The 15,225-nt window shown below is 37.2% G+C and overlaps 1 protein-coding gene across 1 annotated transcript; it reads right to left on the bottom strand.

Moving 5' to 3' along the window:
- Positions 1–864: 864 nt before the first annotated feature.
- On the bottom strand, positions 865–12,557 carry LOC309497129 (membrane-spanning 4-domains subfamily A member 4A-like). The gene is made up of 9 exons (XM_082167354.1): positions 12,451–12,557; positions 12,261–12,321; positions 10,913–11,093; positions 10,617–10,727; positions 10,450–10,524; positions 9,020–9,142; positions 1,631–1,741; positions 1,257–1,319; positions 865–1,120 (listed from the first exon to the last, which is right to left on the bottom strand). Exons 3-9 carry the CDS (start codon positions 11,066–11,068, stop codon positions 1,028–1,030), a joined length of 732 nt encoding a protein of 243 aa, XP_082023480.1. The 5' UTR covers positions 11,069–11,093; positions 12,261–12,321; positions 12,451–12,557; the 3' UTR covers positions 865–1,027.
- Between the last annotated feature and the right edge of the window lie 2,668 nt (positions 12,558–15,225).

Here is a 15,225-nt window from a genome sequence, read left to right as displayed (position 1 = left end):
TTAGCGGCCCCTAATTTAATAACAAATGATCGTTGCGACGGAAGCGAATCAATCAAAACTAACTTTAGCTGGAAAATAACTTTATTAAAGAACCGCTATAAAGCCAAAACAATCTCTGTTACCTTAAATTATACGCTTATCTCTGTAAAGCTGCTTTGAAACAATCTACATTGTTAAAAGCGCTATATAAATGAAGATGACTTGACTTGACTACTATTTGATCCAGTGATTACATTTGTGTCCTCTTTTTAGTGAAAGGAAAGCAGAGATAAAGGACAGTAAGGGTACGTCTACATTAATCCGGATACGTTTAAAAACGCTCACCGTCCACACTAGCGTTTCCTTTTGAAAAACTCCTGAAAACGCTGAATACACCTTACAGCGCCTGCATAAAACCTCACAAAAGCTCACTGAGATGATACAGATGGAAAAGTAAATAATAAACTTATCGCGCAAAGAATTTAGCTAAACAATTTAGCAAAATATCTCAGGATCCACTGATGCACTCACTCACCATTATATGTTTGGTCTAAAGCGAGACTGCTCATGTTTTACTGAAGAACAGCAAATGTGAATGAAGTTTCTGTCATCTTTGCAGGACTGAGATATGAAGAGTGTGCAAAGTAACATATTTTAGCAACAGTGTGAAAGTGAATCGTACATAACAGGCACAATACTGGTATAAACATGAATATGCGTCACATGACTAAACTTATGTCAATGTTTTAAAAAAACTCAGTTTTGACAGTCCACACTACAACGCAAAAACTGTGTTTTCAAATTTATCCACTTTGGAGAACGTTTTTTATTAATAAAAATGTGTGTCAGTGTGGACAGAAGGACAAAACAGAGAGAAAAATATGCTTTTTCTTTTTTTTAACAATTTTATTTATCAAAAATTGTCTCAAGTTTAAACAGCATTTAAAAGATGCCACACGTATTAGTGTGGACAAGGCCTGCTTCACTGGAAGAACCCGTGTGTCCTGTGATCAAACCCAACAGCAGGACCACAGCTCTGTCCACTTTTTTAATATTCATATTTAGGTTCAGCACATTCACTGTATTTTGGGGGAACATCTGCAGGATCGAGATTCACGGAAGAGTCGCTCACCAGAGGTACCTGCAGGAAAAACAGGTATGCCATCAGCTTTAATGCATATTTATTGATAATTCTAATATTCTTGAACACATACACACATATATATTTTATATTTTCCACAAAGTCCCATTAGACTGGTGCTACAAGCTTATCTTACCTCTGTTGGATTGGGTCTAAAGGCATAGGACTGTGGAATAACAACTTGGTGAACATTCAGCACCTTCAGAAAAATACACGTTGTGTTTTATACCTTCTTACTGCAATATAAATGTAATAACATGGGATGACAGTTCTAGTATTACAGGTTTATAGACAACACTGTATTTCAAATGGAAAAAGGAAAAGACAAAAATCCTGCTGAAATATTTTGGTGTCGAAACTTGTGCAGATTATTGAAAACAATAGAAATTGAAAAACTACCCGTCTTTTTTTTGTCAATCTGCAATGTCCTAGCAACCACCCAGAAAACCCTAGCAACTGCTTAGCAACCATAGCGGCCACTCAGCTTCTAGCCCTGAACGCATCACTCACCTGTGGAGAACATGCATTGGCTTTACAGGCAAATGCTGACAGAACGATGGAGATGATAAACTCAAGGATAGTGAATACCAAGGACACACCACGGATCCCCTGGTAGAGGGTCTGAGAAAACACTCATCATTAGCACAAATAACAATAAAAGAAATGATAGTTACTCACGCATACGCTGACTGCAAGTGCAGAATGTACAATCCTTGAGGTTCATATGGTATTATAACAAATTAAACTTAACGTATAATGTCAAAGCCTTCTTGCATGGTAAACAGAGCTTGACATTAACTTTTTTTGCTCACTAGGCACTGTGTCGAGTGGTTTTCAGAAGTTACAAGCTGCCATATAGATATTTTTAATACTATCTCATAATTTGGCTACAGTCAAAGCACACATTTATTCAGACACCAGAAATATTTTTTGTATTTTTTTACTAGTGGGTGCAACTACACTATAGTTCATGTATGTAAGTGAGGATAGCAGAATAATCCACAAATTATTATAGCAAAATAAAGTAAACTGTGACATTCTTCATCCAAAAATTCTTCATACAGTGACTACCAAATTATTCAGACACTTTGACACAACGATTCTCCTTTCCCCCACAATGCATTCCATTACGTCACCTTGGGGAGAGAATATTCCAAAGCCCGCCTAGAGAGACGAGTAGTAGACAAGAGTATTCAGATTATACAACATATCTCTAGTCACCTATAACTGTTTAAGCTGGTTAAGACTTTGTGTAAAAATAATGGTAAAGTAAAAAAACAATTAACATACTCGTGCATGCTGGCTTGGACCATGATCCTGCCTGAAATAGGTGTATGCTATCTTCAGCACAAACGGATTCAGGCAGCATGCCTCAAATCCTGGATGCTGAGTGAGGCACGTCACATCTGGTCGCGGGGTGAGCTCTTCGACCAGCGACCAAAACGCACTCACTTCCCTACAGCACAAGCTTTCCAACGCAGTTTCCATGGGACGGCACCGCCGGCGCCCACACAAGCACCTGCCAAACACGGCGACAGACACGCGGCGGCTACGTTTGCAACAACATTTTCACCGGAGGAAGAGGTAAACGCTTAGAAACACTTGCCAATGATGCTGTTACTGGAGCTAGTAGGCTACCATCAAAACGTGGGATAACTAATCATTAATGTGTTTACAATGTTGGGGGAAAGACTTAATTAGGGATTATCTGGAGGGGTGGATCACAGGCGAGACAAAGACAAAGTTTACCAGTACTATGACAAAGTTTACCGACACTTATCTGAACTAACGTCATGATTACTGCCACTAGATATAAAGAAAAGGTTGATTTTTTCGCAAATTTTTCCCAGTCAGTCGCCATAGTTCCGATACAAACTGTATTGGCTAAGGCTACCTTTCCTCCACTTCTCCCCAACGTGACGTCATCACCGAATTGCATTAAAAAAACATTAATACCAAAAACGTAAAAAACTGGTCTTTAAGACCATTTTTGAGACATTTTAAAAATGATATACATATCTTGAGTGATTTATGTACCCATTAATCAACAGTGGTGGTTAACCTGCAACATGGGCTTTAACTCTCCGCGCTCTTCTGGCCGCGGGGGTGGTCTAGCGGTGATTTTAAAAAACAGTTTTAGTAGTTACTGTTGCTCTGTTCCGTCTACAATCTACAGTAACTTTGAAGTACAGCTGTTGCGACTGGAATTTGACGATCCTGTTCTGTTAGCACTGGTGTATCACCCCCCTCACCAAGTGAAAGATTTTATAAGTGAATTTACTGCTTTTATAGGTGAATGTGTAACTAATTACAGCAATATTCTTCTGCTAGGGGACTTTAATATTCATGTGTGCTGTCAGTCAAAACCTCTAACAATGGAGTTTTTAAATCTCATCAACTCATTTAACATGGTTAGTGGGTGAAAGATCCCACTCATACTCATGGTCATATTCTGGACCTGGTACTCTCACATGGTGTTTCCATTACTGATGTCCAGGTTTTTGACACTCTGATCTCTGATCAAATGCCTGTACTGTTTTCTATGTCATTTCCTCCTTCAAGATCGCACATTACTCCTACTGCACAATGGACTCATTCCTTTTCTCCCTGTTTCCGTGATGAATTCACTAACACCTTTAATGAGGTGTGTCTGTCTCTGTACCTGGAGTCACCCTTACCCGACTTGGATGCTGAAGAACATCTTAGTCTGTTTAATACTGTATGTTCCGAGGTTTTAAATACCACTGCTCCTTTAAAAACGAAGAAGCCAAAACCTAAAACTGAACCATGGCTCAATGATACCATCCGCTCTCTGAGGCGAGCATGTAGAAGAGCAGAACGTAAATGGAAAAGTGATAAGCAACAAATATCTTATGAAATGCTGAAAAACTCCCTCAGTGCTTTTCAGTCTATAAACTAAAGTCTAAGTATTTTTCTAATTTAATAAAAAAAAAACATCATAGTTCAAAAGCCTTATTTTCTGTGTTAAATTCTGCTCTAAGTCCTCCTGTAAATGTGATTTCAAATCCCTCAGTATCATTATGTGAAGGTTTCTCAAGGTTTTTCTGTGAGAAGATCACCTCTCTAAGATCTCAGTTACAACCTTCTGCTATTGTCTCACCTGAACTGGGTTGTTCTTCAGCCATATGGAGCGTCTTTGACCCAGTTTCTCTTCTGTCTCTCAGAGAAATTGTTGATCACTCGAAACCTTCCTTCTGCTCTCTTGATGTTCTTTCTCCCCGTATTTTGAAACATATTTTTGATTCAGTTGGAACAAGTTTGGTGTCTTTTCTGAATAAATGCTAGCCTGGTTAAAACCAGACCATTCTCAGTAGTAACTGAGTTATGGTCTGGCAAAGCTCCATAGACAAATCATTTCCAAAGGGGCGTCACCAACGGACGTCGCTCAAATGCCTCTGGGCGCAATTGGATAGATCTAAAACCATTCAGAGCGATCATCATCGTGTAAAGCCATATACTGCATCCCAATTTGCCTAAGTTACACTATACGCCATAAAACTATGTACTCTTTTTGTGAAGAAAATGTATTTACTTTTGAATGTGTAGCAAAAAAGTAGGCAAGCTTTGGGACATACTACTTCGTCATCTTTATCGGACGGATCTGTCGCGTGCATCCTGTCACGTAAACTGCCCTGTCAATCATCTTGTCACAGTTAAAATCCTCTATTAAATCGTATTTAATTTCCTACCGTTTCGGGGAGAAATGTAGTAGCACGTTCATCTGCCAGTTGGTCTTTCATGGAGACTGTCCTCATGTGTTTGCAATTTGAATATAATAATGCATTTTAAAAGTTGGTGCGCTTCACCAACGGAGTGGACGTCGCTCAAATGCCTCTGGGCGCAATTGGATAGACCTAAAACCAATCAGGGCCGGGTTTCCCGATAACGATGTATCTTAGCTCTTAAGAGCGCTTTCTACGTGCAAGGTTACGAACGCTCGCAGCAATTCCACGAGCGTTTCCCAAAAATGCACTTAACATGAACGCGCGAGAAGGCGCTCTTACGTGCTACTTAAGAGTCGCTGTCCATTCGTGAAGTGCTGAAACATAACCTTATATGGAACGTTTAACCTAATAATTGTCATCTGTTGTGGATTAGCAATCAAGACAAGTCTATATAAAGCACCTACAGGCGGAGGCACTGACAAAATAGCTAAAAAAAAAAAGAAAAAAAAAGATTCCTTTCAAAAAGATGAAATTAATGTCCTTTTAGAGGAGATAGAGTGAAACAAAGATGTAATTTTTAACAGATTAAAAGGATTTCTTTTATTTATTTTTTGTTCATTCATTTAATTTTGATTAAAATTATTAGATTAAATTATTTCTATTTTTTGTTTTGTTTTCTGACCTTTTTAATTATTTAATTTATACATTAATTTAACCAACAACAAAAAAAGAGTAATAAAGTGTACAATAAAGTACAATCAAACCTTATATTATAATCACATTGCATTTGAATAAAGTTAAAGGTGTAATCTGTCGGTTGTCCTGCAGGTGTCCTCATAAATCTGTCTTCTTACGATGAACTTGGTGATGTACGATTACTCCAGAGCACTCGTAGATCTACGAAGATTTTCAAGTGCTACTTAAGCTACGATGCTTTTGGGAAACAGACCGTAATATTAAGATCAGTCGTACGATCGTTTTTACGATCAACTTAGGCTTACGATGCTTTTGGGAAACGCAGCCCAGAGCGATCGTCATTGTGTAAAGCCCGCCTCAACGTTTCTGATTGGTGCCGCAATTTCGATGGCATGGAAATGGGCTTGAATGAGCTCTTTGCCAGACTACTGGTAGAGCAAATCTAAATTTGCGGAAGTTGTCTGGGTTTTCTCAGGCTAAATAAATGCTTGAGCTCAGGGACTATCCCTGATAGCCTAAAACAAGCTACTGTTACACCTCTTCTCAAGAAACCTTCACTTGATGATAGGGATTTGAATAATTTTCGACCTATCTCGACACTACCTTTTATTACAAAAGCATTGGAGAAAACGGTTCTCAATCAACTCCCGTCTTTTCTTAGCTCAAATCAAATTCTTGAAACTTTCCAGTCTGGTTTTAAGCCTCTGCACAGCACCGAGTCTGCTTTATTAAGGGTTTCTAATGATTATTATGACTATTAGCGACTGACGCTGGTGACTCGGTGATCCTAATACTGTTAGACTTAACCTCGGCTTTTGATACAATTGATCATAAAACTCTTTTATCCAGACTACAATATTTTGTGGGCATCCAGGGAACTGTCCTCAGTTGGTTTAAATCATATCTAACAAATAGAAGTTTCTCTGTTAAACTGGGTAATTTTTCTTCCTCGCCTGCTCAACTCTCCTGTGGAGTGCCTCAGGGGTCTATTCTCACACCCATTCTCTTTTCCCTCTATTTACTTCCTCTGGGCTCCATTTTCAGAAAGCATGGTGTATCATTTCACTGCTATGCAGATGATACACAAATGATTTGCCTCTGAAAAGCAACAAAGATACTGCTCTGAAATCTCTTTTTGCATGCCTAGAAGAAGTAAAAATGTGGTTTTCTCAAAATTTCTTATTTCTGAATGAATCCAAAACCGAGGTTATAGTCTTTGGCCCCCATGACAGCTTTAATAGCAGTACCATTGATCTGGATCACCTTTCTCCAATTTCATCTTGCATTAAAAACTTGGGTGTTTTCTGGGATAAGAACTTCAAATTTGAAAAACAAATTAATGTGGTGGTTAGTTCTTGTTTTTTCCAGCTACGTCTTCTCTCTAAGATCAGATCCTCTCTTTCCGAGAAAACCTTAGAGATTGCTGTCCATGCGCTCATTACATCACGGTTGGATTACCGTGGATTACCGACCTCCGTAGACTACAGCGGATAGTTCGGACTGCTGAGCGAATCACTGGCACTACCCTTCCCACACTCAAAGTACTGCACTCATCCAGAGTGAGTAAAAGGGCTCGCAAAATCACTCTGGACCCGTCACACCCAGCACACTTTCTGTTTGAACTGTTACCGTCTGGTCGACGCTACAGAGCACCGAGCACAAAAACCACCAGACACAGGAACAGTTTCTTTCCCCAGGCCATCTACCTCATGAACACTTAATGTTCCCCTACTGTGGAACAAACATGTGCAATACTTCCCTCAGACATTTCATTATAGCACCTTATAACTTTATATATATTTATAATTTATAATCTTTTATTTCTATTTTATTTTTATTTTTTTCTATTTTTTATTTATACTTATGTTACTTGTCACTTGTCTTGTCACTTTATATTGTATGTGTACTGGAAGCTACTGTCACCAAGACAAATTCCTCGTATGCGCAAGCATACTTGGCAATAAAGCTCTTTCTGATTCTGATTCTGATTCTGATTATTGCAACTCCCACTAGTTCCTCAAAAGAAAACGCAAATTTGATCATGTTTCACCTATTTTAAAATCGCTGCATTGGCTACCAGTGCATTTTAGAATTGAATTTAAAATTCTTCTCTGTTTTTAAATCCGTAAATAATCTGGCACCGAGCTATTTGTCCGAGCTTCTCTGTCCACATAATCCCACATGAAACCTGAGGTCTGGTTATCAGACACTTTTGTCTGTCCCCAGATCACGGGTAAAGAATAGAGGAGACAGAGCCTTTGTGATTGCTGGCCCTAGGCTGTGGAACAGCCCTCCATTTTACATCAGAGCGGCTCAATCTCTAACTGTTTTTAATCCTCTCTTAAAACCTACTTTTTCTCATTAGCTTTTAATTCATTGTGAGGTTTTGTCATGAATGTGGTTATGTCCTTGTTTTGTATCTTAATGATGAACTAATCATTTACAAAACATTCATAAATGAGTAGCAAGTGACATACTAACATTTTATGTATGTTTTGTAAATTGTGTTACAAGTAATTTACAATTGATTAGTTAATGATTAACTAATCATTTAAAAACATGACTAATCATTCATAAATGATTAATTAGTGATATGTTCATTATATGTTTTGTAGATTCAGTTATAAGTCATTTACAATTGATTAGTTAATGATTAACTAATCATTTACTAAACATGACTATGCGTTTCATAAATGTTTAATAAATGAATAGTTTACACTTTAGATTAGGGGATGCAGAAAGAGTTATAAATCATTTACAACACTTTCTGCATCCCCTAATCTAAAGTGTAAACTATTCATCACTTGTAAATGTGTTACATATACCTACAAATGATCTGTATGTGTATTCAAGGCATTTACAACACTTTTTGCACCCTCTAATTGCTACATATATACAAAAAAACAAACATTTATTAAACATTTATGAAACGCATATTCATGTTTTGTATATGACTATTTAATCATTAACTAATCAATTGTAAATTACTTATAACTGAATCTACAAAACATACATCCAATAATTAACATATCACTTATTAATCATTTATGAACGCATAGTCATGTTTCGTAAATAATTAGTTAATCATTAACTAATCACATGTAAATGACTTGTAACGGAATTTACAAAACAAACATAAAATGTTAGTATATCACTTGCTAATCATTTATGAATGTTCTGTAAATGACTAGTTCATCATTAACTAACCACTTATAAATGACTTACAACTGAACGTTATTATAAAGTGTTACCCAAGATATTTTAGTTTTAGTCCGAGAGCTTTCTGTCACTCCATTGAAAACCTATGGACGGCATACTGTCCATGTCCAGAAAGGCAATATAGACATCATCAAAGTAGTCCATGTGACTACAGTGACAGAAAGCTCTCGGACTAAAACTGAGGTCTTACGGGCTTGGAACGACATGAGGGTGAGTCATTAATGACATAATTTTCATTTTTGGGTGAACTAACCCTTTAAATGCAAAAAAACTGACTAGAAAAAAGTTGTTAACATACCTGGTAATTATAACATCCAAAGCAGTAAGGGCTATATCCTGTAGACAAATCCAATGAAAGAATAATAATGGAAATGCCTGCAGTTATAGCACTTAAGATGTTCATTCCAAGTGAACCTTTCACCTATAGGCAGAAAAACAATAACAAAAAAACAAGTTAATAAGTTAGAAAGCACTTTACCCAGTGTGTTAAAGCAGATCATGAAACAATATGTATGGAGCACTATAAAAATAAATAATAAAGTTGCAAGTTGCAATTATCGGGCCCAAGTACAAATGACTCATGAAGACAGTACAATTATACAATGGCAATATCTCTCTTCAAACATAATAAAAGTCTTATAATTTCAAATATAATACGGGTGTCTGTGTGTGGAACTATTCTTCTATGTACTATTTTACAATAGACAAATAATATTGTCTCTTCATTTTAATAGAATAGCAATACATTCATTAATGTCTGGCAACTTGACATGTTTTCTGTACCATGTAAAACTAAAGGTAATTTGGAGATCACCGATTTCTTTGATTAGATGTTGATTAGACTTCAATGATCTTTATGAGAATATAATGGATGTTATGCATAGTCAATTAAATTAACCATTTACAGAGCATCCGGAAAGGATCCATAGCGCTTCTTTTTTTCCACATTTCGATATGTTATAGGCTTAATCCAAAATGGATTTGAGCCTCGACATAATCCTGTCTCAGAGCTGTACAGACACTTCATGGCTTGATTTGTGCTCTGACATGCACTGTTAACTGTGGGACCTTATATAGGCAGGTGTTTGCCTTTCCAAATCATGTCCAATCAACTGAATTTACCACAGGTGGACAACGATTTCAAACAAACTTCTTTCAAGTTGTCATTATGGGGTATTATTACATTTAATACATTTTGTAATAAGGCTGTAATATAACAAAATGTGGAAAAAGTGAAGTGTTGTGAATGTTTGTTGGTGTTTTCATACCATCTGCATTATATATATATATATATATATATATATATATATATATATATATATATATATATAATTAATAATATAAGTATAAAATAATATAAGAAACATTACTACTTTTAATGTTTTTAAAAGATGTCTCTTATGCTCATCAGGCCTGCATGTATTTGCTAAAAAAATTAGTAATATTGTGAAATATTATTACGATTTAAAATGATAGTTTTCTATTTGAATATACTTTAAAATAAAATATTAGCATTTTCAGCACCATTACTCAGTCTTCAGTGTCACATGATCCTACAGAAATCATTACTACCATTCAAAAGTTTTGGGTTCAGTAATATTTTCTTTTCTTTCTTTCTTTCTTTTTTGAAAGAAATGAATACTTTTACTTTCATCCAGTTTTGGGCAGTTTGTTTAGTCTTAAAGTTTGGTGCTTGGACCTCTGAAAATAACAATGATGTGCACTTACCAAACACAAACTGGAGGAGGCTTTGCCATGGAGTGTATTTTCTGCAGCAATGCAGAGTGATCCAGCGATAATGTACTGAGAGGAGAGAGAAAGGATTCTTCTGTTAGAATATTTAGCTTGTGTTAGAAAAGACAGAACTGTACTTAAGTTGTATATTGTTTGCTTACGATGAGAGATCCCCAGAAAGGAAAACCACTTAAGACAAAGATGGAATATGCATTGACTGTAGACACGATTCCCAACAGTAGAATCAGCAGGCCGATCATTATCTGGACAGTCTGAGGAAGACCAGAAAACAGGCACTTATTGCAGGGGAATAGTGACTCACAGTTATTAGCTGAGCAGGGTTGCCAGATCTGCACAACAGTTTGTTAGTGTTTGTACTACTGCTTTTTTTGGATTTTTTTTCCCGTACCTTTCCTTTTTCACACGTATAAAAATGAATTATTGAAAGATTTCTCACCCCAAGTGCTTTTGGTTGGCCTTTCAGGAAAGGCTGAAGTCCTTGAGGAGCTGAAGCTGTCTGTGGCACATAAACAGTTGCTGGAGCCGTTTGTTCTGGGGTCTGAAACTGGATGACCAGCGTCGACGAGTTTGTGGGAATAACGGTACTGGACATTCTTCTTTCTGAATCTGAAATTGATCTGTACAAAAACAAGACATGTAAAAACATGTGAATAATAAGAATATAAAATAGATATTCATAAATAATCTTACCAGTGTATTTATTAAAATATTATATGTTCATATTTATTATTATTACAATCTGTGGTCTTCATATTCTGGAAACACTTATGAATGCAGTCGTGTCACATAATTATTGGTAACTAGAATAACTCTTCACAGATATTATATTACAAACATCTCATGTTTAAACTGATCTACAGCTGTCACCATCTCTGTGGGGCATTTGCCAGTGTATATTTAGAACATCTTAGTTAAAACCTAAAATAACATTGACCAACTATTTGAAAGTTGACAATCTCTAGTTTTCATATTTGTTGAATAAAAAAAAAAAATACATTACAGATGAGCAGTAATTGACAATTTTTTGTTGCAATTTGATAATTCTCATTAGGCATGTTCAGGCCTTTATTTTGAAATAGCAATGAACATGAAATATCATAAAAGATTGGTAGAAACCTCAGTTTGTTTTCATGGCAAGAGTTAAAAAGATAACACCAATTCAATTTTATGAGAAAAAAAGGTCTGAAAATGTTTTAAATATACAGAAAAAAATTATAGATTCTCGATTTGGTATGCAGTGTTGAGCTATAATACACATACATGTTTTTTTTTTTGCTTTACTTATAGGTTGAATACAAATCAAATACTGCCAAACCGCCCATATTAATATAGTTCAGATGAGATCACTCAAACCATATATGGAAATGGAGGCACCCTTATATGGTCAGTAATAGAGCTTGGCTGTCATCTAGCTCAAACAAGTGCAGAGGAAAGAGAGGAATGCACTCTTCAGTTGGTTTCACTTTGCTATGTCTTCCTATAGTTCACTCCTCTGAGATAACGCATTCTGTGGTGTAATATTGTTTCCCAGAAAGTTAAAGTGGGGGAGCTCAGATGGTTAGGAGGGGTGGCAAAGCTACACACTGTTTCCAGGAAATCAAGCCTGACGCACTACTGTAATATAATCTCTTTTCACAATAATAACAAAATTAAATTAAATCTTACTTAATTTGTCTTTGTTGTATTGTATATAATCTGCATGCTGGTTTGTAAACAGACTTGTAAATATTGTACAAAACATGTGGCATAACAATCAACAACACAGTCAAAACCATTTATCTTACCTTATTTGGAACAAATTTGGCCCAATAATCAGTAGCCTTCTGATTATTGACTTTAAGACTTCTAAAAAAAAGAGAAAAAAATAGAGAACGAATTGACTTGCTTGTTTTTGGATTGTAAAAAACTACAACAAATTTAGCATCATACTGTATCATTTGTGTTAATTATGGGCATATAAGCCGGATTCATTACCTTTAATATGCTGTTAAAAACAAAGAGAGAAAGCTGGATCTATATGCAGACAATAGAAAACACAGGGCTCAAAAAACACGACTAGTAGAGGGAAAACAAGGAGCACTTGGGGGAATTTAGGGTGGGAAAACAGTGGAAGAACTACAAAGACCAAGTAAAAGACTACAAAAGGACAGGAAATCATGAAAAATACAAAATACAAGACGCTAAACAAAAGACCTAACACTAGTGCATCACAGACTCAAACTCATCATAAGGAATCCCTGAGAGTTAAACATCTGACAATCTAAAACCATACTATCACACACAAGCAGGAGATGAGACAGATATTCACTGAGCTAGGGCCTCATTTATAAAACTTTCTGTAGATTTCATACTACAAGTCTGCATACGCACAAAAAGTTTTCAGATTTATAAAACCATGCGTATGCCAGAACCTGCTCAAAAATCCCAGTCAGTGGAAGATTGTTTGTACATACATCTCAATCCTTACAGTAGCTTACAGTGCCTAGTTTCACTATGCATAACATCATCTGTATAATTTCCATCCACATTATACCATGTTTAACACCATCAAGGGTACAAGACATTGGAAAATATTAGATACGGACTATAAATGACATTGGTGCCATTCACATTACACTGCTAAAAATCATCCAATATCCTTGCTATGTTTTAGAACAAATGCCTCATACATAATATCGACCAATCAGTGTTTAAATTTACCTCAGGAAAGCCATTTAATTGTTATTATTTTAAACTTTAATAATACCAGTTGATAGAGCTCTCCGTATGTTTACAGCATTATGTGAGATATATTTTTTCTTGAGAAAATATAACATGTAGTCTACCTACTGTAGCCTACCTAATATTTATCCAAATAGTCAATACTGAATCAAGATTGAAATCAAATCCCAAGAATTGAAATGAAATCGTCAAAATTGTGTTAAGCAATAATACAAACAGTAGCCTACCAGTCAATGTACCATGTTGTAATACAATTCTGTTTAGTTACCAAATGTTTTGACAATCACAATAACACCTATTGTGATGCTAGGTTTTTTTTTATATACCCCCCCCCCCCCCCCCCCAATCCATCAGTTTCTATTGTGCAATTAAAATATAGTGATAATACCGTATACCGTGATAAAAGCTCAATCAATTAATCGCAGAATGAAAATTTGATATCGGCACATGCCAAATATATCTTCCAACAATTACTTTGTCATAACTCTAAACAATTTCTCTTTGCTTTGTTTCCCTAAATTAGACCCGACCCCTGTACTGCAGAATAAACCTGAGTGTGCCAGTGCTGGACAGGTTTTTTAATGACATGGAAGACACACAACCTGATTTTCGGCTGAGCAGGGAGGCAGTGATGCTGGACCTGTTGAGAAGTGAACAGCAACACGGATGGGGTTCCACAACAGAGACCCCGGTATTTCTTTTCTGGCTGGCGTGTGGTACATCCTACAGGGTCGTCTCCGGAGTGTTTGACATGCCTCGTTCCACTGTCCACCGCATTGTCCACCGAATCACTGAGGAGGTGGTGGCCATTCGCCACCAACTCATTCGGTTCCCCAACACCCCAGAAGACCTGGAGGCAGTTTGCCGTGGGTTTGCAGGGCTGGCCAGACACAGAGCTTTCTTGAAGGCTGCAGGAGCAATCGACGGCTGCCATGAATTGGGGCATCGACAAGTTGTGTCAGATTAAAGCAGTCAAGTAATTGGAGGAATTCTGCTGCAAAACGGCAGGTGGAGGAGTTGACATGAATATTCATATCTCCAAGTACGATGATATTGGCAGACATTGTACAGAAGGTTGAAAGAAGATGAGTTTGGTTTGGGTGGCTGGTAAATAAGAAGTATTGTCGTGGAGAGAGTGCTTACATTTAAATGCAAGGCACTCAAATGAAGACAGCTCAGGCAGGGTTATAGGGGACAAGATCAGATCACTTCGGTGGATGACAACCAGACCACGACCACGCCCTGTGCTGGTCTCATTTAAAAAAAAAAAACATCTGGTTGATGCCAGGTTTCTGTAAGGCACATCATATCCAAACACCTTTCCAGAATATGGTCATGTATGAGGCACGATTTGTTTGTGATGGATTGTGCATTGAAAAGTTCAATCTTGATATTTGATGCAGCAGTGAGTCTCTGTATTGGCCGAAGTAGACTGAGGTCCACTCCACGTTTTCCATCCCGGTCAGTGCGTAGCGTCGTCATGGAAACCCAGTGTTACTAGTCCTAAGAGTGGCAGCGCCCTGATGACGTGTTCGAGATGCGACGGTGCGCACGCCAGACCAGAGGGATGAGATGTTGTGATCAGACCGGGAGAAAACAAACTGTGAATGTAATGGGGCCGGCGATGGAGTCCAAGTTGTTTAATGACTGATACACGATGAAGTGGTAAAGTTGAATTTCTTCAGTTGGGTGGCGGAATAGTTCAGCATCATGCCAGTCGTGGAGTGTGGTCTGTTAGCCGTTAGCCATGCCTGTGATGCACAGAGGAAAGCCATCAGACACAGTACGCAGATAACTGTGACTTTGGGTGGAGACCTCGCGATCATCGGCAGTGACTTTGGGTGAAAGCCTCACGGTAACAGGCAGTGATGAACAGATACTGGAATCTCTCAGAGATGGAAAACTGGTAGGTTGACACAGAACACAGAACACATACAAATCCACAATTTACTAGTGAGCAGCGACACTAGTATAACTTACTGGAATACTGGTCAATAAATGTTATACTATAGGCTATACCGTAACAAC

Source organism: Leuciscus leuciscus (assembly GCF_965113295.1).
Source record: "Leuciscus leuciscus genome assembly, chromosome: 4".
NCBI classification, from domain to species: domain Eukaryota; kingdom Metazoa; phylum Chordata; class Actinopteri; order Cypriniformes; family Leuciscidae; genus Leuciscus; species Leuciscus leuciscus.
The sequence above is the reverse complement of the archived record's forward strand: the minus strand, read 5'-3'. Positions and strand labels throughout refer to the sequence as shown.